Here is a 25366-nt window from a genome sequence, read left to right as displayed (position 1 = left end):
AATTCTCGGTTGGAACATTAGAGGAAGGCTGTGGGGATTCTACTTCGCAACATGACTGGTACAAAAGTTTAACTCTGTCCCGACCAGCGTCCTTCCCCCAAGCAGAAGGTTCTTCCTGTGGTTTTAAGACAGCCAGCATGATGTCGTGTTTAAGTGGCTTCTAATCTGGAGAGCCTCTTGTGGCGCAGAGTGGTAAGGCAGCCGTCTGAAAGCTTTGCCCATGAGGCTGGGAGTTCGATCCCAGCAGCCAGCTCGAGGTTGACTCAGCCTTCCATCCTTCCGAGGTCGGTAAAATGAGGACCCAGCTTGCTTGCTGGGGGGTAAACGGTCATGACTGGGGAAGGCACTGGCAAACCACCCCGTATTGAGTCTGCCATGAAAACGCTGGAGGGCGTCACCCCAAGGGTCAGACATGACTCGGTGCATGCACAGGGGATACCTTTACCTTTAATCTGGAGAGCTGGGTTTGATTTCCCAGTCATCCGCATGCAGCAGGACAGGTGATCTTGGGCTAGTCCAAGCCCTGTTCTCTCAGAGCAGTTTCTCTCAGAGCTCTCTCAGCCTCACCTACCTCATGGGGTATCTGTTGTGGAGAGAGGAAGGAAAGGTTATGGTTGCTTTGAGACTCCTTCGGGCAGTGAAAAGTGGGGGTATAAAAACCAACTTCTTTTTCAGTTGCCGGACAGGATCTGAGATTGTTGGGAGTGTGGCTTCCAGAGGCCACAAGGAAGACCTCCCCAGTTAACCACACAGAGACTGTCTGAATGAATTCAGCAAACATACATATATATTATACATAATTTATATAGTGCATAACAGAAAGAATAAGCCTAAATGAAGATAGGTGGCTTTAAAGGTTAGATAAAGACTACACATTTAAAGGTATACTCAAAATAGAAGACTGAAAAAGATTAGACTTTCGGCTCTTTTTTTGACTTGCTTAGGTTAAAAGATAAAAAGTATTCCCATATCTGCATCTCAGGGTCCAGCTACATGTGGAACAGGATTACACTTCTTGCCACAGTGCCGTGGCACTGATCCCCTGCCTTCTTTCTGTGGCTGATTTTTAAAAGTGACACCCCTGGCCCAAAAGAAGTACACCCGGCCTTAGCCAGGATCTTTTCTGCCCTGGCCCCAGCCTGGTGGGATAGGCTGCCAGTGGAGATCTGGGCTCTGACGGAATGATCAAAGTTCTGCAGGGCCTGTAAACGGCACCATTCCACCAAGCAGACAATTGAGGCCAGGGCAAAAATAAAATCAATGGACCTCTCCGCTCAGAATACACCCCCTCCAGAGTGTACTGGTATAGACAGCCTAAAGACATAAGAATAAGAGCAAGGCTAAGAGATGAGAAGTGGGGCGTTCAAGGTTACAGCTTTATGATTTTTATTGTTTTACTGTTTTATCAGAATTTATATTTATGGAGAATTTTTAAATGTTGTGTACTGGCCCAAGCCTATTAAGGAGGGGTGGTTTATAAATCTAATAATAATAAAGGTAAAGGTAAAGGTATCCCCTGTGCAAGCACCGAGTCATGTCTGACCCTTGGGGTGACGCCCTCCAGCGTTTTCATGGCAGACTCAATATGGGGTGGTTTGCCAGTGCCTTCCCCAGTCATTACCGTTTACCCTCCAGCAAGCTGGGTCCTCATTTGACCGACCTCGGAAGGATGGAAGGCTGAGTCAACCTTGAGCCGGCTGCTGGGATCGAACTCCCAGCCTCATGGGTAGAGCTTTCAGACTGCATGTCTGCTGCCTTACCACTCTGCGCCACAAGAGGCTCTAATAATAATAACAACAACAACTAAAACAAAACTTAAATTACATCTCAGGGTTTCTTATCATGGATTCTCAGTGTCAAGAGTATTAGCCCGTAGTACAGGTCATTGAATGATATTGAAGCCATGGCTTTCTGTTTACAAGGATTGAGAAAGCCTATTAATAATAGGACATTTTTGGTGGTCATTAATAGGGTCCCCATGGATTGGATGCAAATTAAGGGCACATAACACGCACGAGCAGGAAGGAGCTCCAGGTATTTGAGAAGCAGATTTAGGAATGCACCTCAGATAAAGCGGGTTGAACTTTTATGAATGACTACAGAGAAGAAATTCAGTAATGAACTACTTTGTCCAATAAAAATCTGGTCATTAAAATAACTGCTCTACGTGCTAAGTTTTAAATTTAGGCTCAGTTCCCACATTAACATTCCCAACAAGTCATTGGATATACTTGGGAAGCATCCAGAATTTCTTATGGGAGAGATGATAATTCTGTATACATAGGGTGGGGACAGAATCTCAGCCACCATCCTATGCTCTTACAATGCCCAATAGGCTCCTAACATATGTTCTGTACATGCTACACTGATTGAACTGTTAAATATATACACTACTTATGCAGACATCTCCAGTGTATGAAGATGAAGCCTGGCATGGAAGTAGATCCAGTGAGAGCATTTATATAGCAGTTACTGTCCTTCAGGGACATACTACAGACCCAAAGAAGAAGACATCTGGGCTTAAAAGAATGAGAGAAAATATAGCTACATGGGCCTAGAAGAAAGCCAGTACATAATGTCAGACTAGTAGACACTGTGTGAATGTTAAAATAGCCTCCATAACTTCCCATGCTTAGATTTTGGGAGGAGAATAGAATTTGTGTGTTAATTTTTCTCCTAAACTGAAGTTTTCTTTAATAAAGCAGTACAATCCTTTTGGGAAAACCCAGAAGTGATGTCATGTCTCTCTAGGAACTGGCAAAAACACTATAGAAAACCATAGAGGTTTTGCCAATTCCTAGAGAAGATTGATGTCTCTTCTGGGGGAAACTGATTTTACAATAGAATTTCAGCCAATTGCTGGAGGGGCATTATGTCACACTTCTGAGTTTTTCCAGAAGTGATGTCATGCTATTAGCTGATGGCCATGTCTGGGTGTAGGCAACCCTACTGAGGAGTGGAACACAAAGTCAAAAAGAGAAGAATTCTCAATGTGCTCTTTTGTGGCCCTAAAAATTGGGGATTCCAGAAAAAAGTGTAGCCATGCTTTACAGCATTAAATAAAAATGCCAAGAAAAGATGAAAGCTAGCCTGGTTTTTTTAATCCATCCATCCATCCATCCATCCATCCATCCATCCATCCATCCATCCATTCATTCATTCATTCATTCATTACATTTATATACTGTCCTCCCCTAAGGCTCAGGGCAGTTCACATGAAACGTAAACAAGAACAGTACATCAAACTCAGTGCTTAAAATGAATCATAGAATCATAGAGTTGGAAGGGACCTCAAGGGTGATCTAGTCCAACCCCCTGCATGAATGAAAAGCAACAGTAATAATAATAACAATAAACAAGATAACATTCTAACAGAGTAGACAGTCTAACAGACCCATGGTTGATCAGTTCAGTTCAGTCGTATGGGTTCAAGGGAGGGAGTCTCGGGGGCCCAATAAATGCTGTTTAGTTTCGGTCGGCCTCAACCAAATGCCTGGTGGAAGGGCTCCCTTTTGCTCCTAATTCTTCCTGCGGTTTTAAGATAGCCGCCGTGGTGTAGTGGTTAAGAGCAGTGGCTTCTAATCTGGAGAGCCGGGTTTGATTTCCCGCTAGCCCACATGCAGCAGGACGGGTGACCTTAGGCTAGTCCCGGCCTGCAAATTTTCTGCAAGAATTAGAAAAATTGCTTTTCAGCATCCAGTGGCTGGTTTTAAAATGGTTTCTTTCAGCTATCTGTCAGGTTGCATCTGACTTACTGCAACTCCGTAGTGTTCTCAAGGCAAGAGACGTTCAGAGCAGGTTTGATATTGCCTGCCCCTGTGCCGTGATGCTGGTGTTCCTTGATGAAGTTGGAAGGGGACGGTTGCGTCTGCTGCCCTGCCCAGGACTGAGCTTGAGGTCCAAGGCAGGATCCTAGCCAGCACTTAATTGACCAACACGTGGCTAGATCCGGACTGCACTATCCAATCAGTTTAAAGTGAAATTGACAAATAGTGCACACTGGCAGGAAGCTCTATTCTGTGGTTCGTGTATATATGCTGGGGTTGGGGTGGGTGGGTGTTGTTCATTTTATTTGCAGCTGTGCCATGCTAAGATCTTAATTAAAAGAGCTGTTTGTACGCCCGGTGTCCTGGGTGTAAACTGCACGGGGCTTTTATTCCAACCCCAGGTCGATTCAGTCCCTGCCCTCTACACAGAATGCGATTTCCGTTTGGATTTGGGGCAATTTAAAATTTCCTTCTGCAGCAAGAAGGATTGATCCGGAGTGACCCGAGAGCCAGTTTGGTGTAGTGGTTAGGAGTGCGGACTTGTAATCTGGCATGCCAGGTTCGATTCTGCGCTCCCCCACATGCAACCAGCTGGGTGACCTTGGGCTCGCCACGGCACTGATAAAACTGTTCTGACCGAGCAGTAATATCAGGGCTCTCTGAGCCTCACCCACCCCACAGGGTGTCTGTTGTGGGGAGAGGAATGGGAAGGTGACTGTAAGCCGCTTTGAGCCTCCTTCGGGTAGGGAAAAGCGGCATATAAGAACCAACTCTTCTTCTTCTTCTTCTTCTTCTTTATTGTGCGATATCGTCCTGTGCTTTTAAGCCTGAATATATTCAGAAAATCGCATTGTTTTGAATCTGGGCTCTCCTCTGTGGTAGAGGACCCGTGATTGGCTACAGGTGGTCATGTGACAAGGAGAAGCCTTAAAGGAGAAGCCCCTAAGTTCTGTCAACTTCTGTTGGTCCTGGATTTTTTTGTGTGCCTTCTTCGTTCCCCCCCCACCACCTACCTTCAAGAAAAGAAAGGATTTTTCCTCCCTCCTCTGACTTCTTGGATCCCCCCCTTCAAGAAAACAAAGAAAGAGTCTCCATTTCCCCCCCCCCTTCTGAGCCTCCCTAACCACGTGCAGAAGACTTTCCTGTTTCAATGGGGGGGGGAGGGGAAGAGGAAGACTCGAGTTCAAAGCGATCTGAATTCAACAGGATTGACAATGGAATAAACAAAGTAAGTGCAGACTCTGCCCTGGTTTCCCTTGAACTCACAGATTCAACAGGGACCTCTCTGCTTAGGGGCACACCACACGTCTCAGCTACTGAGCTGGGTAGGCTGCAGAGTCTGAGCAAATCAGGGCATGGCACAGATGGGCTAATGAAGGCTGTGTAGAGCAATGACACGAGGAAGAGGACATGTGTGTTTGGATCCTTCCTTCAAGAGGGATTATCGTTATTTAGGGAGCACAGCAAATATAAACCGATCCCTTGCCAATGGGTTACAAGTCAACCAAAGAGACTGAGGCTAGAAGGGGAGAGGAGCAATAAAAGATTTAGCAAACTGCCAGGGAAACTTTTGTTAATGACCAGATTTAAAGATTACTGTGATGAGCAGGAGACCAAAGAGAAGAGGGGGCTTTCTTATAAAGTGTGTGTGTGTGTGTGTGTGTGGGAGGGGGGATAGTGTTTTTACTGTGGTTCCCTGGGGGAGGAAATGTGGGAAACCTGTACCTGAATTTATAGCGCTCACTTCTGGTGCTCACATCTTCACAGATTCTCCAGATAGAGAGGAAATACAGCACCCTGTCCACCAGCCAAGTAATTCAGTAATATGGTAGGTGCTACACCCCAAGAGTAGCCCATTCAGATGGGGCAAAGAAATCCGACTGCTTCCTGGTTTTGGAAACCACATGTGAAGTGCTGCACCTGGAGAGAACTCACAGGAGAGCCCCCTCCCCTTTATGTGACTGCCCAAAGCTAAATATATAAAAACATAAGGGTCTGTATGATTTTCTCAGCAGGTGGGTTGCAATGCTTAAAACAGGAAATGGCTGCGAGGGAGCTTCAGATGGCAAAAGCAACACAGAATAATGAGGAAGCCGGTTGGTGGCCTTGTTCCTCTCAGCATCCATAAGGAATAACGAGGGCAAATCATTTTTCATTCTTATTCCTCAGCCATTCCTCGGGCTACTTGTCAGGACTCTATTATAGGAGCCTATTTACGAACCTGGCAAATGTTGTCGTCTGGATCTAGAGGCCTAGGGATGTACAAATGCATCCATTTTTGTTTCTTTTGGCTGTTAGGCCTTTCTGTTCCACCCGCTTTTGTTGCTGCTGCTTGGGATTGCTTTGTTTGTTAGAAAAGTCAGCACACGAAAACAGGAGGTGGAACACCAATGAAGACTTGAGGGCTCAGTTCACGAATGAAAACGAACTTAGGCTAGGCTTTCAAATTCAGGGAAAGCACGTCCCTTAGCTGCTCCTTCCCCTCTGAATATGAGGAGGAGGAAGAGAAGAAGAGGAGGGTCGCAAGGCTCCTCTGGTGGCTGAGCACTTGCTCTAGTTCTGGGAAGGGCAATTTGGGTACCGGATCGGTCCAGGAAAGAGCAGATGATGGCAAACTTGGGCCGTAAGCTGGCCAAAGCAGGGCAGCAAAGGGAGGAAGGAGCTGCTGCCACCATCTCAGAACCTCAAATCACAGATTATGGCTTTGGTCGTGAAAAGGGTAACGAAGATAAATAATGGGACTTTTAAAACCAGAAACTCATGAGGAAGACCATGCTTGAAAAAGAGTTTAGACTAGAGGCTTTTTCAGCACAGAGCTTTTTTCTCATGTTGCTTTGATTTCTGAATTTCTGCAGGCAGTTTTGTGCTTTTAGTTTTAACTTTGTGTGTGTGGGTGTGCGCGTATGCGTGTGAGCACTCATGCATGCATGTGTGTGCCTGTGCATGCAGGTGTGCCTGGGGTTTTCCAGCTCATTTAAGACCACTTTACCCTGACTTTTTTCTTCTTCTGGAAGCTTATTTTGTGTCACCTTTTTTCTAGTGTGTCATGTCTCTATCAGTTTTCATTATCCCACTCTCCTCGAGCTCACTTCTCAATAACTGGATTAAATTACTCCCTCTTCCCTCCCAAGACAAGGGATTTCCGGTTGGTTGGCTTGTTTTAAGACCCTACAATATCAGTATGACACTGGAGTGTTGTAATGATAGATCAAGCAGGTTCAGGGCATTCCCAGTTGTTTTTATAAGCAGGTCTCTTGCCCTTTCCCTCCCAGAGATACAGAGGGAAAGGCACAGCTCCAGGAGGGAGACTTACTTTTTAAACTGAAGCTGGTAAATCAGAGAACCTGCTAGGATTATCATTCCATCACTACATTATATCGGTCTTTTATGACCATTTTTAAAAAGTTATCAATGACGCCACTAATGATGGCAGCACCTTCCCTTGAAAATCCTCATCAATTAATCCAGGTGCAAAACTGACTTCAGTGTTGTAAAAGTGCACAGAGAGGGCAGATGTGTGGAAGAAGAAAAAGAGTTGGTTCTTATATGCTGTACCCGAAGGAGTCTCTACCCGAAGGAATCTCTACCCGAAGGAATCTCAAAGCAGCTTATAATCACCTTCCCTTCCTCTCCCCACAGCAGACACCCTGTCAGGAAGTTGGGGCTGAGGGAGCTTTGAGAGAACTGCTCTGTGAGAATAGCTCTGTGACTAGCCCAGGATCACCTAGCTGGCTGCATGTGAAGGAGTGGGGAATCAAACCTGGCTCTCCAGATCAGAAGCCACCACTCTTAGCCACAACACCAAGCTGGCTCCAAGAAGTCACCCAAACCAATTCCAATGCTTGTGAGCTGTCTCCCAAGAAAATCAGGGGTAATATACTTATGCAGAAACAGTCTAGGAGAGCCAGTTTTCCAAGGTAACTAGCATCTCAGAATAGGACTGGAGAGATCCAGTTCCAAATTCCTGTTCTTTCATAAAGTTGATTTAGATCGTCTTGGGCCAGTCAGCCTCTCTCAGCTTAATTTTCCTCACAAGTTGTCGTGAGGATAAGATGGAGGACAAGAGAACCATGTCGGTTCCTTTTTGCTCCATGTGGAGAAGATGGGATAGAGTGTGCTTCATATAGACTTTGGCAAGACAGAGGTTGACTGTACCCCCAGAAACATGTACTCTCTGGAGTTTGACCTGATTTGCAAGCAGTTGGGCACATGATCCAGTATGTGCTCTTGTTTATATGGCAGTCTTGTCAACCAAGGAAGAGGAAGGCTGAAGGATCAGATAAGGGGAAATGACTAAGTCATTGTCTGTATGCAGAGTTTGTTCTTTTTAGTGATTATTTGCATAAATATGTTATTTGGACTCATTTGGACACACAAAGGAGCCGTATCCTTCACTGCACTGGCTGCTTTATGGCTCTGTTGCTTCCACAGAGCATTCTAAGCATACGGATGAATTTTAGCCCATAATACATAAACTGCAAAGTTCTATTGGGGTTGTGTGTGTGTTTTTTTTTTAATGAAAAGAAAAGGGTTTGTTGCCAAGGAGAGATGCAGGCATGCATGAATTTCATGTGACATGTTTCCGAAGAAAGATCTCTGTGGCTACAGCACTATCATTTTAAGAGTTTGAAATATCAGATTTGAATACGCTGCTCGGCTCTGTTATTCTTCCGAGGGGTCAAAGTGACTTGGCTTAGTTGGCGATGTCAAACCAGATTTCCATAACAATATACTGACTTGGCCTTTCAGGCTCTCAACTATGGGCATGCTGTCCAATTCTCTCTACAAGACAAATTCCTCCCATTCCTGGTCAGCGTTTTCTATGGTATAGCATTACACCAGCACTCACTGTAGCCACGGTTGAAGGTAACTGGAGTTAGCTTTTAACTAGAGTTTGTAAACAGAATTTCCAATTTGTCCTGGCGGCTGGATAGCACCTCGAATTACAGCTACTGTCCAGATCAGTTCTCCTAGAGCAGCCTTTTTCAGCCTTTTGCCCACGGAGAAACCCCTGAATTACATTTTTAGGCTTCGGAAACCCCAGGAAGTGATGTCATCTGACCACACATCCCTGCTGCACCCCCCAGAAGTGGCATAACCATCTGCACCCTTTGCCCTTCTTTCACTTCCTCCCCCATCTTTGCTATTACTACAGTGGTTTTGCTGCATGTAGGCCAGAAAGAAGGGCAGGAGCTGAGAAGACAGACAGCCCCCTCCCCATTCATAGAATCATAGAATCATAGAGTTGGAAGGGGCCATACAGGCCGTCTAGTCCAACCCCCTGCTCAACGCAGGATCAGCCCTAAGCATCCTAAAGCATCCAAGAAAAGTGTGTATCCAACCTTTGCTTGAAGATTGCCAGTGAGGGGGAGCTCACCACCTCCTTAGGCAGCCTATTCCACTGCTGAACTACTCTGTGAATTTCTTTTCCTGATATCTAGCCTATATCGTTGTACTTGTAGTTTAAACCCATTACTGCATGTCCTTTCCTCTGCAGCCAGATCCATGCCCTTCCCATTGATTTTTACACCCATGGCCAACCCACCAAGCCCTCTGGGTAGAGACAGCTGGGTGAAGGCAGCTAGTGGCCAAGTCCATTCAGGCAGGAAGGGAAAGGCCACGGACCCCCCTTCTTTAGCTCCTGTGGACCCCCTGATTAGGAATCCCTGACCTAGAGAAGATGCCTGTTTTGGAAGGTAGACTATATGACATTATACCCAACTGAACTCCTGTCCTCTCCAGGCTCCATCCCCCAAATCTTGAGCTATTCCTGCCTCAGAGCTGGGAACCCTATTTTTAAACCCTATTTTTAAACCTCTGTACTTCTTGAATTAAGCTGACTGGATGTGTTGTTCTAGTTCCCGCAGTGAATTTTGACACATGATGCTTTGCCGTGAGGCCACAAAGCCCCTCGAGGCAATTTGACCCAGGCAGTTTCCACAGTTACGTTTTCATGCTTAACGCGGCCGTGTCTTAGGGGGAAAGTCAAGTGCCTCTGTCCCAGGTAATCCCCAGCCCACCCTTGCGTAATACAGCACCAACAGCAGGCTGTCCTGAGGCTGGACCTGCCCCGAGGCTGACCCTGCCAGTTAAAAGTACAGTCCAAAGCCCGGTCTCATATTATCAGTGCCACCAATTCATATTCCAGAGGCTCAGAAGGCAAAGTTTTCTGCCCCATAATTCTCGGCTTGAACATTAAGAGAGAATTGCAAGAGTAATTTTGAGAGTAATTTTGGCTGGCATTCAAAGGTCATCTGCAGGAAAAAATTCCGCCACGCCTGTGACTGTGAGCAGTGGCCAGGAGGAAGGAAGTCTCTCTCTTTGCTGGAACTGTATTCATATTCCCACTGGGGGTGAGGTATCTCCTGTCCCCAGTGGGCGCTTCTTGCCACTCATCTGGAGAAAATGGAGGTAGAGGTGGCTAGCATCACCAGCAATGTCTTTGCATTTCGTCAAATGCATCATGCTAGCATCACCAGCAGTGTCCTTGCATTTCGTCAAAACTCTATGATTAAACCAAAGATGATGGTTTAATCTCTATGATTAAACCAACTCTATGATTAAACCATAGGCCAAAAGCTATAGTGTCAACGGCAATGCAATGATGTCACCCCCAGTTGCGTTGGAAATGGCATCAGCACGTCCCTGGCAAGTAATATTGGAAGCCTCCTGGGGGGCCTGGAGATCTCCCACTATCACGACGGGTCTATGGACAATAAAGCAGGGGTGGCCAAAGTGTGGTTCTCCAGATGTCCATGGACTACAATTCCCATGAGTCCCCACCAGCGCCATACATCATGGGAACTGGAGTCCATAGACATCTGGAGAACCAACACTTGGCCACTCTTGCAATAGAGCCTTTGGGGAAGGCCAGGTTCAACAATACAAAAATGAACAAAATAGATATCAGTTCCCCTGAAGAAAATGGCTGTTTTAGAGGGTGGGCATTTGTGCCCAGCTAAGGTCCTTCCCCTACCCCAAACCTCATCCTTCCCAGGCTCGACTCCAAGAATCTCCAGGTATTTCCCAACCCAGAGCTGACAGCCCTACTGGCAAAGTAAGTACTTTTCTGGCAGCGCCCCCACCTTACCTCCAGCTGGTGAGTCTCCCACAAGTTGACCTGGCAACCTTAGAGGAGAGGAAGGCAGATTCTTCCCTCTTCTTGGTCACTTGCTAGAACTGCTCCAACAGCCATTGGAAGGTTGGGAACATGAGCGTGGGTTCAAAAAGAAATTCAGGCACCATGTGGAGGGCCCTGTGATGTTGTGGGATTCACTTGTGGGACCCAGAGTCTCTTAACTGAGGCTTGGTGGTGGAAAAAGTCTCTTCTAAATAGTTTTGTTTACTGATCCCCGTTCCAAACAGGGAGCTGATTGCAGAGAAAAATTTTGATGCCCACTTCTTGTTCTGTCACCCTGGCTGCAGATACGACTTTGTGGAAGTGGAAGACATCTCTGAAATCAGCACTATTATCCGAGGACGGTGGTGTGGGCACAAGGAAGTTCCTCCAAGAATCACATCCAAAACAAATCAGCTGAAAATCACTTTCAAGTCCGATGACTTCTTTGTGGCTAAACCTGGCTTCAAAATTTACTATTCCCGTGTGGTAAGTGACAGGGCCTCTCGCTGGATTAAGACCAAAGTTGCAGAGAGGAAGGGGATTGGGCGCTTTGGACAAAAGCAAAGAAGCTGACAAGCCAGTTTGGTGTAGTGGTTAGGAGTGCGGACTTCTAATCTAGCATGCCAGGTTCGATTCTGCATTCCCCCACATGCAGCCAGCTGAGTGACCTTGAGCTCACCACGGCACTGATAAAACTGTTCTGACTAGGCAGTGATATCAGGGCTCTCTCAGCCTCCCCTACCCCACAGGGTGTCTGTTGTGGGGAGAGGAACGGGAAGGCGACTATAAGCCGCTTTGAGCCTCCTTCGGGCAGAGAAAAGCGGCATATAAGAACCAACTCTTCTTCTTTTCCATCAGTATTTCTTTTCAGAGAATCTGTATCTCAAAGTGAAATGACCACCCACTTGCTAAATAAGAACTCAGGGGGAAACCATAAATTACAATAAGTTTCTGTTTGTTTTAGTAACGGTGTTTCAGAAACATTATCTAGACAGTCTAGACAGAAAGGACAATCTGAGGGCTCTGTCGAAGAACCAGAACAATAACAATGGAATCAAATGCTCTTTTGAAACTTTTTAATTCTCGTGGGAAGTCAAAGAGGAAAAAAAAGTCTTGGGGTGGGGGCTTATAGCTCAGACATGCATGGGTCATATACAACAAAAGCTGCAGCCGGACAGAATATGCTCTTGCCAGTTGTTGATTTAGGCATCTTGTTTCTTCTCCAGCACCAAGGCCTTGCATGCTCACTGCACCTTTGCATGCTCACCACTCCTGATAGGCAATGTGGTGTAGTGGTTAACAGCAGTGGACTCTGATCTGGAGAAATAGGTTTGATTCCCAATTCCTTTGCATGTAGCCAGTTGCACCAGGGTTGAGACCCACAGAATATCATCAACAACTGGCCTCCCTATACAGACCACATCCACACACCACTTAGTTAACAAGACCATCACACTTCACTCCCTCTCCCTCCCACCAGAGAGATGGCAGTGAGCTCCTTGATGTTTAATGCAAACTGGGTTTAATGTTTAAAAATTGTATTCCTATGATGTGAGCCACCCTGGGAAGGGAGAAATACAAATCCAAAAATAAATGGATGGATGGATGGATGGATGGATGGATGGATGGATGGATGGATGGATGGATGGATGGATGGATGGATGGATGGATGGATGGATGGATGACAAGGCTGGTTGCTGGAACACATGAATATGGAAGGTTCTTGGGTGCTCAGAATATTTTCCTCATCTTTAAATCTTTTTATAAATATATTTAACCATCCAATCAGCATTTTGTGATACCCTGGGGTTTCTTGATGGCCCTGGAAGGGTTTCCCAAATGGGTGGAAGTTAATATTTTATATATATTTTAAAAATGCGTTAAACACTTATCTGGTGTTTAACAAAATTGCCAGTGATGGGCCTGGAAGGGGAAGGGGAGGGGCCCCAGGTGGGCATGTCCACAGCTCTGCTTCCCAACCATATTCTGTATGATTGCTCCACTTCTGGGGGTTCTCAAAACCTGGAGAATGTTTCAGGGGTTTCTCAACAGTCAAAAGTTTGAGAAAGGCTGATCTAAGGAAAGCAACCAAGGAGCAGAATCTTTTTAAAAAATCTCACGGAATTCTTTATTTTAAAAAATCAATCCAAAAGAGTCTGGATCCAGTCACTTGAAGACAAGGTATTGAGCTTCATCAGCTATTGGCTGGACTCTGCACACCCTGTTCTTCTGAGTAAATTCCTACACTGTCAGTCTTTAATATGAATGGAATTTAGCAAAACAATTTATTATATTCTCCCTGGGGTATCACCATGTGTAAAAATGAAGCAATGCAACATTGTTTGACACACCAGAGTATTCCTCTTGCAGTTATCCAGTTTTATGAGAAAGCACATGCAGCTATAGGACCCCCGGGGGCAAGGGTAAAAGAAAGAAAGAAAATACGTATTGTTCCATCGCAGTAGGCTTTCATTGGTACAAAATGGTAAGCATTGTCATTGAGCATCTATCATTTCAGGCATGCGAATGGAAAGGTCTTTTTCATTCTGGGTAATCTTTAGGAGAGCCTTATCCGTTCTTAAGAGCCTCTTGTGGCGCAGAGTGGTAAGGCAGCCGTCTGAAAGCTTTGCCCATGAGGCTGGGAGTTCGATCCCAGCAGCCGGCTCAAGGTTGACTCAGCCTTCCATCCTTCCGAGGTCAGTAAAATGAGGACCCAGCTTGCTGGGGGGTAAACGGTCATGACTGGGGAAGGCACTGGCAAACCACCCCGTATTGAGTCTGCCAAGAAAACGCTGGAGGGCGTCACCCCAAGGGTCAGACATGACTCGGTGCTTGCACAGGGGATACCTTTACCTTTACCTTTACCTTTACCTATCCGTTCTTACGTAGTAAGAGTCCTAAATGCTCCCTCTCTTTGCTGTGGAATACCTAAGCATCCTGTGGCAGAAGGCTACCTGTTTTATACTTTCTGGTGAACATACTGAAAAATAGTGCTTTGCTTTTCATTTCATATTCAGTATCATCGGTTAGCATATTGTGTAATTTCTCTGGACATTGGACATGTGATCTGCTGCAAACTGTAAGCTCCTGAAGTTAAAATCTGCATTTCTTCAGGCACTGTGTGTTTCTGAAGCATATTCTGTTATATATCATGAATTTCTAATAGACTGAAAACTTGACTCCTGTCCCCAGAATGTTTTTTCCCCTTTCCTCCCCCCTTCCCGAGGTTCTGTGAAACTGTTTCTACTCTGGGAACTTTGCTGTCCTGGTTCCCATGTGGGAGCACAAATTGGGGGCGGACAGGGTACAATGGGCCAAATGCTCCCCCGTGTGGGAGCAGGAAGAGATGGGGCAACCTGCCTCAGCTCATACTGCAGCCTGGCGCAAAGCTTCTGGTGCAGAAATGGTCAGAGAGAACTTTCATGTCACTTTCAACTCACGCAAGAATTACTTTAGGTCTGACATACAACAATGGTGTTATTATTTTCTTACTGTGGTGTTTTATGTAAGACAATATGAATATGCAGACATTTTGGGTGGCTTGGTCTAACCTCACCTTGGAAAACATTTTGAAAAATGGAATGAGTCTGTTGTGAGCCCAGATATTAGGGTAGCCACAACTCCCACGTTGGACCACCTGCTCTGGCTCCTGCCACCCCTGTTACCAGTGGGAGCAAAATGGTAGAGAACTGGTGGTGTGCCAATACCACAATATCACTTCTGGAATTAACCCAGAAGTGATGTCACTACATCAACTCGATGCTCTAGGATTCACCTCAAAAGTTATGTCACTTCCAGGTTCACAGTGGAGATGAGGCCACCACCTTAGTGTAATGCTCTAGGATTCACCACAAATGTTATGTTACTTCTGGGGTCACAGAGAGGGTGATGCTGAGGCTTTTTCTCCAATAACGAAACTTGAGTTGGAAGAAGGTTCCTTAGGCTAGAGGAAGGTGCCAAACTTTCCTTAGGCCAGCAAAGTGTCAGTTGCGTAGTTTATTTCTGGATTCTCCCTCTTCAGAGTAAAATTTCCATTTTACCTGGGGCGGTACCATTTTACCAGAGGCACCACAGTGTCTGTGCTTAATAGGCTGTCTGGTGTATTTAACTCCCACCCTCACTGCTCTGGCCCTCTCTCTTGAATGGCAGGAGCAAATGTAGGCAGGGAACAACATCTTGTAACACCACTATACTCGTTACTCTTGTTACATCACTATACTCTAGGAATTCCCTAGTCTCTATGGTTTCTCAATAGAGATTGGAGCAGTTCCTAGAGTGTTATGCAGCACCATGATGTCATGGCACTGCTCAACATTCTTAGACTAATCTCTGCCCCGCAGATACTCCCACTCCTCCCATGTTCTCAGGGGCCCCACAGTGTTGTATGGTTAGGAGGCCTTCACATTGTGATTGTTACAGGGTCTTCATACTCCTGTGGTTTACAAACCACAGGAATAAAAATAACCGATACACATGCTCTTTTAGTAACTGAGCATGCACCTCCTTCATTAAGCATCCGTGCAGATCACAAGCCACATAAGCGTGAAGGCCCCTTAGATATTGTGGCATTGCCAGCTGTGCTCTGTGAATCCTTAAATTGTCTCTTGTGCTATCATCTCTGCGAATCCTTAAACTAGGGCTGAGTTTATGTACTCTTTACCATAATAATAAAGTACACCGTTGGAAGGAAATGAGCCCCATTTTGTTTTTTTGTTTATCTCCATCCTGGAGTTCTCAGCTGCAGGGTTAGCAGGCTCGTATATCTCCGTATCCATTCCAATTCCTCTATTATCACAACCATACCAGAGTGCCTAACCTAATACAGAATTCAATGGGCATGTCTCAAAGAAGCTGTTACCAGTTCTGCAGATGCTGAATGGATTCTGTGTAATAAAGCAAATTCGATTTTATTGGATCAGATAATCAAATCGTATTTGCATAATTCAGAATTTGCTTCTCTGTACTGTAGTATAATTTAAGTTTTTGACACCGAGCAAAGCGATGTCTGTGAATGATGCCCTGGGTCTCTTTCTAATCATTGTGCTTTTATGGATTTAGCAAGCAGTGCAGGTTTTATCAGACGTACTGAAGGTACATCTTGCTTTTGATGCCAAAATTACTGTGTTAAATCAATGTCAATGAATTTTCCGTGAAATTGCATTAGAACCATTGCAGTGGTGTTTGCTACCTTACCGACAAAAAAAAAATAATAATTCTCTGAACCTCCATCAGAAAGTACAAAGCCCGCTTCATCCGCTACAGATAACATCAAAAGCCAGGTAAATACTTTTGGAAACAGCATAAGTGGATTAAAAAAAAGATAAGTTACAAACACTTCTTGGAGAAAGAGGAGTTCGTCTAGGGGTCACCAATGGGCAGCACATTGGTGACCCCTAGACGAGTTCCTCTTTCTCCAGGAAGTGTTTGTAACTTATCATGGCATCGGCCAACACCTTTCCTGGTGACCATCAAGTTCCTAAAGAAAGCAGGCAGGGTTAGGAGGGGCTTTCACCCAGCAGGAATTCTGATTGGCTGTGCAGATAAAAGGGTGTTCTGGTAAACAGTACTTCTGCCTGAAATGTTGAAGGGCTGAAATTCTTAGAGTTACATAAAACCCCATCCCCTGACATTTTGTGAGTGACCTCATCTAAGGCAGCCATTTTGTGGCTGACTTCATCTAAGGCGGGCATTTTATGATTGCCTTTGCCTCGTACGGCAGACATTTTGAATTTCTGCCCATAGCCCTGTGTCAGAAGTTGAAAGGTGCCAAGAGGCTAAAAAAAACCCCAAAAAATGTGGGGACTGCTGTTTTAGTCTATTGCCAGAATCCATCCGATATCTCATCTCAGTTTGAATAATATAGTTGTTACTGGCTCGGATCACTGGTCGTTGTGTGTGTTCAAATATCTTCATTTAGAACTCTGAGAGCTATTCTCTGATTAGGGAGAATACACAGAAGAGGGACATTGTAGAAGAGAATGATCACTTTGGCTTGGTCCCCTTGGTAAATCTCTATGAATCGAAAGGATTTTCATTTATGAAGTGAAACTTCTGCTCCTATCCCATTAAATCCCCCCCCCCCATTTGAAAGACAGGGACCCTACATGAGAGGGAAATCACAAGTCTGTGATGGATGAAGGAATTTGGGTAAATCACCCCCCCCTTCTCTTAGCAGTTAGTTCTCATGCACTGCTAACCCATTATCACAAAATCAAAATCTTTGTGAGGCCTGGTCTAGACATGCAGCCGAATAAGAAGTTATGCGGGAGAATGTACTAAGGTGATAGAGTTGACCGCACCACTCCTATCCGCAGCCTGCAAACAGTCTGCATACTTGATAGTTCCCCTACATTAACAATTCCCTGTAAATGGAAACCTAGCACATCACGTGAAAGAACAGGCTAAGATCTGCCTCCCTGATGTGCTATTTTTAATCTTCAGGATGTCCCCCCCCCCCCATACGTTGGAGCATTCAGATGGGGCCATCTGAAACAGTATGGCTCCTTCTACCTCACAGAATCTTCGGCATTTTTAGTATAAATGGACAGAGGATTAGGATCGAGGTGTGTAATGATCCCAACAATTCAATGTCCTTTTCACTTTAGTCTCCAGGTATTGAAATGTTTTTTGAGCTGACGTAGTAAACTTTGGCCTCAAGTCAGCCTGTTGTCTTAGGATACCAGCACTAATGCCAAGTGAGGGCTGCTAGGATTGCCTTCACTTGCCCTCACTGGAGTTAATGAGTGCAGTGACCATAGAAATACTACATAGCGTGGGAGTCTTTAATTACTAGTATCAAGAAGCTGGCACAAAATACGGAATTCTATGTCATTGAGACTGACTATTCGGAATATTCCAAACTAGTTTGCCAGCTTGCCACTTAGTGACCAGTGATGACTGCAAATTATTTGCAGCTCTGTGTCCCCTTTTCTCTAAATTCTGACAGTGCCCTTGTGAGTGATGAAGGGGGGGGTCATATAGTCATGCCCCCCATGAGACTGCTTGGAAGGACCCTCAGACCCAATAGTGCAAAACCAGTTTTGCTGTATTTTGCACTTTCCCTGACACGGGTCTCCCCTCCCAGGAGTAAGGTTGCCAACCTACAAGTGGTGACTGGAGATTTTCTGGGATTACATCTGACCTCCAAGTGAAGAACACCATTCATCTGAAGAAACTGGTTGTTTTAGAAGGTGGACTCTAGGGCGTTCCAACCCACTGAGGTCCTTCTGCTCCATAAACCCCATCCTCTTTAGGCTCCACCCCCAAAATCTCCGGGTATTTCCCTACCCAGAATAGTTCGATTAGTTTCCACAGCAGAGCTTCCTTCCTCCTGCTCTCCTTTCCCTCACCCACCTCTGGCTTCTCAAAGTTCCCCACGGATACATTCCATCTTCTCTCCCTGCCCACGTAACCATTCTACCTACTTGGCTACCTGTTTTATATTATACAGAGCCTCTTGTGGCGCAGAGTGGTAAGGCAGCAGACATGCAGTCTGAAAGTTCTGCCCATAAGGCTGGGAGTTCAATCCCAGCAGCCGGCTCAAGGTTGACTCAGCCTTCCATCCTTCCGAGGTCGGTAAAATGAGTACCCAGCTTGCTTGCTGGGGGGTAAACGGTAATGACTGGGAAAGGCACTGGCAAACCACCCCATATTGATTCTGCCATGAAAACGCTAGAGGGCGTCACCCCAAGGGTCAGACATGACCCGGTGCTTGCACAGGGGATACCTTTACCTTTTTTTATATTATACAGTTCCTGTGTGTAACTCTGCCATATGATAATAAATAACAATAATCCCTGCCCCCACCACAACCCCAGAGGAATCATAGAGATGGAAGGGGCCATACAGGCCATGTAGTCCTGCTCTCTGCTCAATGCAGGACCAGCCTAAAGCATCCAGGATAAGTATTTGTCCAGCCGCTGCTTGAAGACTGCCAGTGAGGGGGAGCTCACCACCTCCTTTGGCAATGGATTCCACTGCTGAACCACTCTGTCTGTGAACATCCCTCCTCCTCCCTGATATCTAGCCAGTTCAATACTACACTTGGTTTAAAACCATTACTGTGGGTCCTGTCTTCTGCTGCCTTTCCCTACCTTCCTCCACATGACAAACTTTCAGATACTTAAAGACAGTAATCATGTCCACTCTCAACTTCCTCTTCTGCAGGCTGAACATTCCCTGGTCCCTCAGCCTTTCCTCTTAGGGCTTTGTCCCCATTGCAACTGTAAAGACTCTCTGACAGTGTGCCTTCTGACTGGAGACCACCAGGGCTAGAGGCCTCCAGGACAGCTCCTTTGGTCAAGGGCCACTTTCTCCTGGAAAGAACCGTTTTCCTTTCCCTTGGCCTCCTCTGGTGTTGGCTGGCTGGGCCTGTGACAGCCTCTTCCAAAGAAAATGTCAGCTTTTTTTCCTGTTTGGATACGGATACGTATTTTATTTCAGAAGGAACCTCGACACTTTTTAGAGACACTTTAAATCTTGTGAATGTTTCGGTGCCGAGTATTTCTTTTACCCTACCGCACTGATGTTTATTTCATTTTATGTGGTATTCTGAACCTTTCCCTCTGCCATTACCAATAGGGGAAGTTACAGACCCACGGCCCCTCATGGCTACAGTACAAGTCTTCCAAATTGAAATATTTGCCATGGATGCATTTTTAAAAACGCACTAAGTCATGATCACAAACATCACTGTGCAGTGGGAAGATTCTTTCCTTTGAGTACATCGTTATTTACAAAATAAAGCACCCATTAAGATTTCTAGTGGTGAGCTCCAAGAACCATTGGGAGATATTTGCAGGCTTAGGTCAACTAATAACTATGTTTTATAAGTTCCACAAGTGTATAGAGCATTTATTTTCTTTGTGCGTGTGCTTTTATTATTCCACTGCAGCATTGTTAGAGGGGAAGGCAAATGCTGGGACTAAAAGATTTGGAAGGGGGGGGGGAAGCTATTAGGGCATTTTGTTAAACTATATCTCAGGCTGGAAATCTCTGCTGTTGTATTTTTCTTTCAGTCCGGTCTCATTTTAAAAGCCCCGGCCAATGAATCTTCTATCCCTCCTTCAGGGAGATCATCACAGAGAAAAATCTCACTGTCAGGAAAATTTTTCTACATAGCAAGCCTGCATTTCCTCTTTCTTTAATGCCTCCACATTACTCATGCTGCCTCCTGTCATTTTGAAGATCTATGCAGGCTCGCCCAGTCCTTCCCTAACAGACCTTTCTCTCTCTTTGTCTTTCAAATACCCTTGAAATGGTTGACAAGTGGCAGGTTTGGAGCCCCCCAGCATAGATGTATGGACTTCTCAATGGTTACTAGCCAGGGAATCAGGAGGAGCATACCTTTGAATGCCAGCACTAGGAGGCAACATCAGGGGGAATTTTTAGCCTTTGTTGGCCCACCAGAGCAACTGGTTGGCCCCTGTGTGAAAACAGATACCAGACTAGAGTGGCCACTCATCTTCTATTCTTAGAAAACTCAAATTACATTTCGTTTGCCAACTAATTGATTATTCCATTAATTATGAGTCACGTGCTTTGAGGTTCAGTATACCACAATCTTGTGGCACAGAGCCTCTTGTGGCACAGAGTGGTAAGGCAGCAGACATGCAGTCTGAAAGCTCTGCCCATGAGGCTGGGAGTTCAATCCCAGCAGCCGGCTCAAGGTTGACTCAGCCTTCCATCCTTCCGAGGTCGGTAAAATGAGTACCCAGCTCGCTGGGAGGTAAACGGTAATGACTGGGGAAGGCACTGGCAAACCACCCCGTATTGAGTCCGCCAAGAAAACGCTAGAGGGTCAGAGACCCCAAGGGTCAGGCATGACTCGGTGCTTGCACAGGGGGTACCTTTACCTTTACCTTATACCACAATCTCCTCAAGTGTAAAGATGTTTGCCCTTTAATACATTTTAGCCTGCCATATATTGAATCAAACCATCAAGGTCACGGTTGTCTACTGAGAATGGCAGTGGTTCTCCAGGGTTTCAAGCCAAGGTCTTTGATATCGCCTACTGCCTGGAGATGTTGGGGACTGAACCTGGGATTTTCTGTATGCAAAGCAAAGGCTCTTCCACTGAGCCACAGTCTTTCACCTGAGTCCATGGGTCTCCTGATATTAAATTCTTCAGTTCCGTCATCAGGAGAATCTTTGGGAGCCAGTTTGGTGTAGTGGTTAGGAACGGTGGACTCTAATCTGGAGAACTGGACTTGGTTCCCTACTCCTCCACATGCAGCCAGCTGGGTGACTTTGGGCTAGTCACAGTTCTCTTAGAGCTGTTCTTGCAGAGCATTTCTGTCACTCAGCTCACCTACCTCACAGGAGTGCTTTTGTGGGGAGAAGAAGGGAAGGGAATTGATCGTAAGCCACACTGAGACTCCTTCGGGTTCTTAAAAGTGGGGTATAAAAACCAGCCGTTCTTCTTGATCTGTTTTAGTATATTTTTCTGCACTGCTTTTCCTTGTTGTTTGATACTAATTGTAGTCAAAGAGATTCAGCCAGCCAGGTCCTGAAAACAATATGCAAAAAAAAAAAAAATGCCCACCAAAAAAACACCAAAAAAAGCTTCCTAATAGAATGACTAAATGCAAGCCAGGAGAAAGCTAGTCTACACAATATTGGTTTATTTGGAGTTCCAGATCATTGATGAATGAACAGGGGTAGTCAACCTGTGGCTTTCCAGATGTTCATGGGCTACAATTCCCATGAGCCCCTGCCAGCAACCACTGTAGTGCTTAGCTATGTAGTGCCTAGTAGAAAAGTAGCATTGAATCATAGAATCATAGAATCATAGAGTTGGAAGGGGCCATACAGGCCATCTAGTCCAACCCCCTGCTCAACGCAGGATCAGCCCTAAGCATCCTAAAGCATCCAAGAAAAGTGTGTATCCAACCTTTGCTTGAAGACTTCCAGTGAGGGGGCGCTCACCACCTCCTTAGGAAGCCTATTCCACTGCTGAACTACTCTGACTGTGAAAAACTTTTTCCTGATATCTAGCCTATATCGTTGTACTTGAAGTTTAAACCCATTACTGCGTGTCCTTTCCTCTGCAGCCAGCAGAAACAGCATCCTGCCCTCCTCCAAGTGACAACCTTTCAAATACTTAAAGAGGGCTATCATGTCCCCTCTCAACCTCCTTTTCTCCAGGCTGAACATTCCCAAGTCCCTCAACCTATCTTCATAGGGCTTGGTCCCTTGGCCCCAGATCATCTTCGTTGCTCTCCTCTGTACCCTTTCAATTTTATCGATGTCCTTCTTGAAGTGAGGCCTCCAGAACTGCACACAGTACTCCAGGTGTGGTCTGACCAGTGCCGTATACAATGGGACTATGACATCTTGTGATTTTGATGTGATGCCTCTGTTGATACAGCCCAAAATGGCATTTGCCCTTTTTACCGCTGCATCACACTGCCTGCTCATGTTTAGTTTACAATCCACAAGTACCCCAAGGTCTCGTTCACACACAGTGCTACCTAGAAGCGTATCCCCCATCCAGTAGGCATGCTTTTCATTTTTCTGACCCAGATGCAGAACTTTACACTTATCTTTATTAAATTGCATCTTGTTCTCATTTGCCCATTTTTCCATTGTGTTCAGATCTCGTTGAACTCTGTCTCTATCTTCTGGAGTATTTGCCAGTCCTCCCAATTTGGTGTCATCTGCAAACTTGATGAGTAGTCCCTCCACCCCCTCATCTAGATCATTAATAAATATGTTAAAAAGTACCGGGCCGAGCACCGAGCCCTGAGGTACCCCGCTACTCACCTCTCTCCAGTCTGATGAAACACCATTGACAACAACTCTTTGAGTGCGGTTCTCTAACCAATTCCCTATCCACCTAACTATCTGAAAATCCAGATTGCAGTCCTTCAACTTATCCATAAGAACATCATGGGGAACCTTGTCAAAAGCTTTACTAAAATCCAAGTAAATGACATCAACCGAATTTCCTCGATCCAGCAAACCTGTTACTTGGTCAAAAAAGGAAACTAGGTTGGTCTGGCAGGACCTGTTGGAGACAAATCCATGCTGACTTCCTTGGATCACCAAATTATCCACCAGATGTTTGCAGATCACTCCCTTTAATATCTGTTCCATTATCTTCCCCACAACGGAGGTCAGACTCACTGGTCTGTAGTTTCCCGGGTCATCCTTCCTCCCTTTTTTGAAGATCGGAATAACGTTTGCTCTTTTCCAGTCCTCCGGGACATCTCCAGTCCTTAAAGAGGTTCCGAAGATGATGGACAAGGGCTGTGCAAGTTCTCTGGAAAGTTCTTTGAGTACTCTCGGGTGCATTTCATCTGGACCAGGGGATTTGAACTCATCCAGTGCAGCTAAATGCCTCTCGACAACCTCTCTATCCATGTTAACCTGCCACCCAGACACTATCCTTTGGCTACAGCCATCTCTAGATGTGCCTAAACACTTTGACCTGTGGGAAAAAACAGATGTAAAATAGGCACTAAGCCTTTCTGCTTTCTCTGCATCTTTCGTTAGAGTTTGTCCATCCGCACCCAACAGCGGGCCTATTGCCTCCTTTACTTTACGTTTGCTCCTCACGTAACTGAAAAATCTTTTCTTGTTACAGTGGGCTTCCCTGGCCAATCTTAGCTCACTCTCAGATTTGGCCTTTCTGATGATTGATCTACAGTGCCTAGTAACCTGTAGGTACTCTTCTTTAGAGCTCTGTCCTTCCCTCCATTTCCTGAACATTTTCCTTTTCTTTCTTAGTTCCTCTTGAAGTTCTCTGTTCATCCAAATAGGCTTCTTAGAGCTCCTGCAGTGTTTTCGTATTTCTGGAATAGTCATTGATTGAGCATGCAATAGCTCTTGTTTGAGTAGCACCCACCCTTCACATGCTCCCTTCCCTTCCAGCATTCTCGTCCATGGTATGACACTCATCATGTCTCTGAGTTTATTAAAGTTTGCCCTACGAAAATCCAACATCCGCGTCTGGCTACAAGCTTCCTTGGCTCCCCATCTCAAAAGGAATTCTATGAGGACATGGTCACTTCCCCCTAGGGTCCCCACCTCCTTCACCTCATCCACCAACTCTTGCCTGTTGGTCAGTATTAAGTCCAGTATGGCTGAACCTCTTGTGTTGACTCTCAGAAGCTTTACTCTTGAAATCTTGTTGACCTTTAAAGTGTCCCTAATTTCAAAACCTGCACATTTTTGCAGTGCAAAAATGTAGAGGATCCAATCCTATATAGGATGGCTTTGTAAATTATCCTCAAAAAGTGTGAATATGAATGCAAGTGTTCTCTGAATATTCCGTGGATATTTTGGCCATTTAACATCAACATCCAGTAATTGTAAGCATCTGACAGTTTCTTGGATCTAACATGCAGCAAAAATAGACACTTGAAATTCGCTGGCATGGTATCAGTCAGTGTTTAACAGTCTCTAATAGCTAGTATGTCACAGCAGTCACTATCAGAGATACCTAGAAACCATCTTGTAGTAGAACTCGATACTCAACAGTGTGTGTTGAAAGCTGATAGCCGCTCAGTGTTCCACTGGTTGAGCTCAGGGGTAGTCAGCCTGTGGTCCTCCAGACAGCAAATGCTGTCATTGGCTTGTGGGAATTGTAGTACATGGACATCTGGAGGACCACAGGTTGACCCTGGAGTAGCTGACACATAGAAGTACTAAGTAACCTTTGTTCAAATTCCACTTACCTAGCCAATCAGGGAACACTGGATAGTGAATGTGATTTTTTGTTTTGTTTTGTTTCAGTTTCTGAAATTTTATTTCACCTCTGCTTTCTTCTTCATGTCAGTCATTTGGGATAATGATATATTTTCCTGCCTCTATAAGGTCTACTGAGAAGAGGAAGAAGAGTTGGTTCTTATATGCTGCTTTTCTCTACCCGAAGGAGTCTCAAAGCAACTTATAATTGCCTTCCCTTTCCTCTCCTCACAACAGACACCCTGTGAGGGAGGTAAGGCTGAGGGAGCCCTGAGATTCCTGCTCAGTCAGAATTGCTCTATCAGTGCTGAGTCCTCCGGAGACAGCTGGATCAGGGGGGAGGTCAGCACTGCTTGTTTTACTTGATCTTATGGCAGCGTTCAATATAGTCGATCATGAGCTTCTAGCTGGCCGTCTTGCCGACAGTAGGGTACTAGGAACAGCCCTTCAGTGCTGATTTCCTTTCTTTAGGGTCATAGAAAGAAGGTAGCTATTGGAGAGCCACAATCATGCCATTGCCATCTTCCATGTATAGTGCCACAAGGTGAGATTCTCTGTTCAACTTTATTCACCTTTATGTGCCCCCTGGCCCGATTGGTCCATGGATTTGGGCTTGGGTATTATCCATATCCAGATGAAACCCAGCTCTACCTCCTGATGGATGGCCACCCAAATCCACCCCTAGACAACTTTGCCCAATATCTGGAAGCAGTGACGGGGTAACTCAAGCAGAGTTGCCTGAAATTCAGCACTTCAGAGTTGGAGGTATTGTGGATGGGTAAGAAGGGGC

At 45.4% G+C, this 25366-nt stretch overlaps 1 protein-coding gene across 1 annotated transcript in view; it reads left to right on the top strand.

The window, feature by feature from the left end:
* Positions 1-25366, top strand: part of PDGFD (platelet derived growth factor D) — a 181217-nt gene that overhangs the window by 120333 nt on the left and 35518 nt on the right. Inside the window, exon 3 of the mRNA XM_077341544.1 lies at positions 11193-11373. Coding sequence (XP_077197659.1) covers positions 11193-11373 — 181 coding nt within the window. The remainder of the gene's footprint in view (positions 1-11192; positions 11374-25366) is intronic.

This window comes from Paroedura picta, chromosome 6 (assembly GCF_049243985.1).
Source record: "Paroedura picta isolate Pp20150507F chromosome 6, Ppicta_v3.0, whole genome shotgun sequence".
Classification (NCBI taxonomy): domain Eukaryota; kingdom Metazoa; phylum Chordata; class Lepidosauria; order Squamata; family Gekkonidae; genus Paroedura; species Paroedura picta.
Note: the sequence above shows the minus strand (reverse complement) of the source record. Positions and strands in the feature narration are given on the sequence as shown.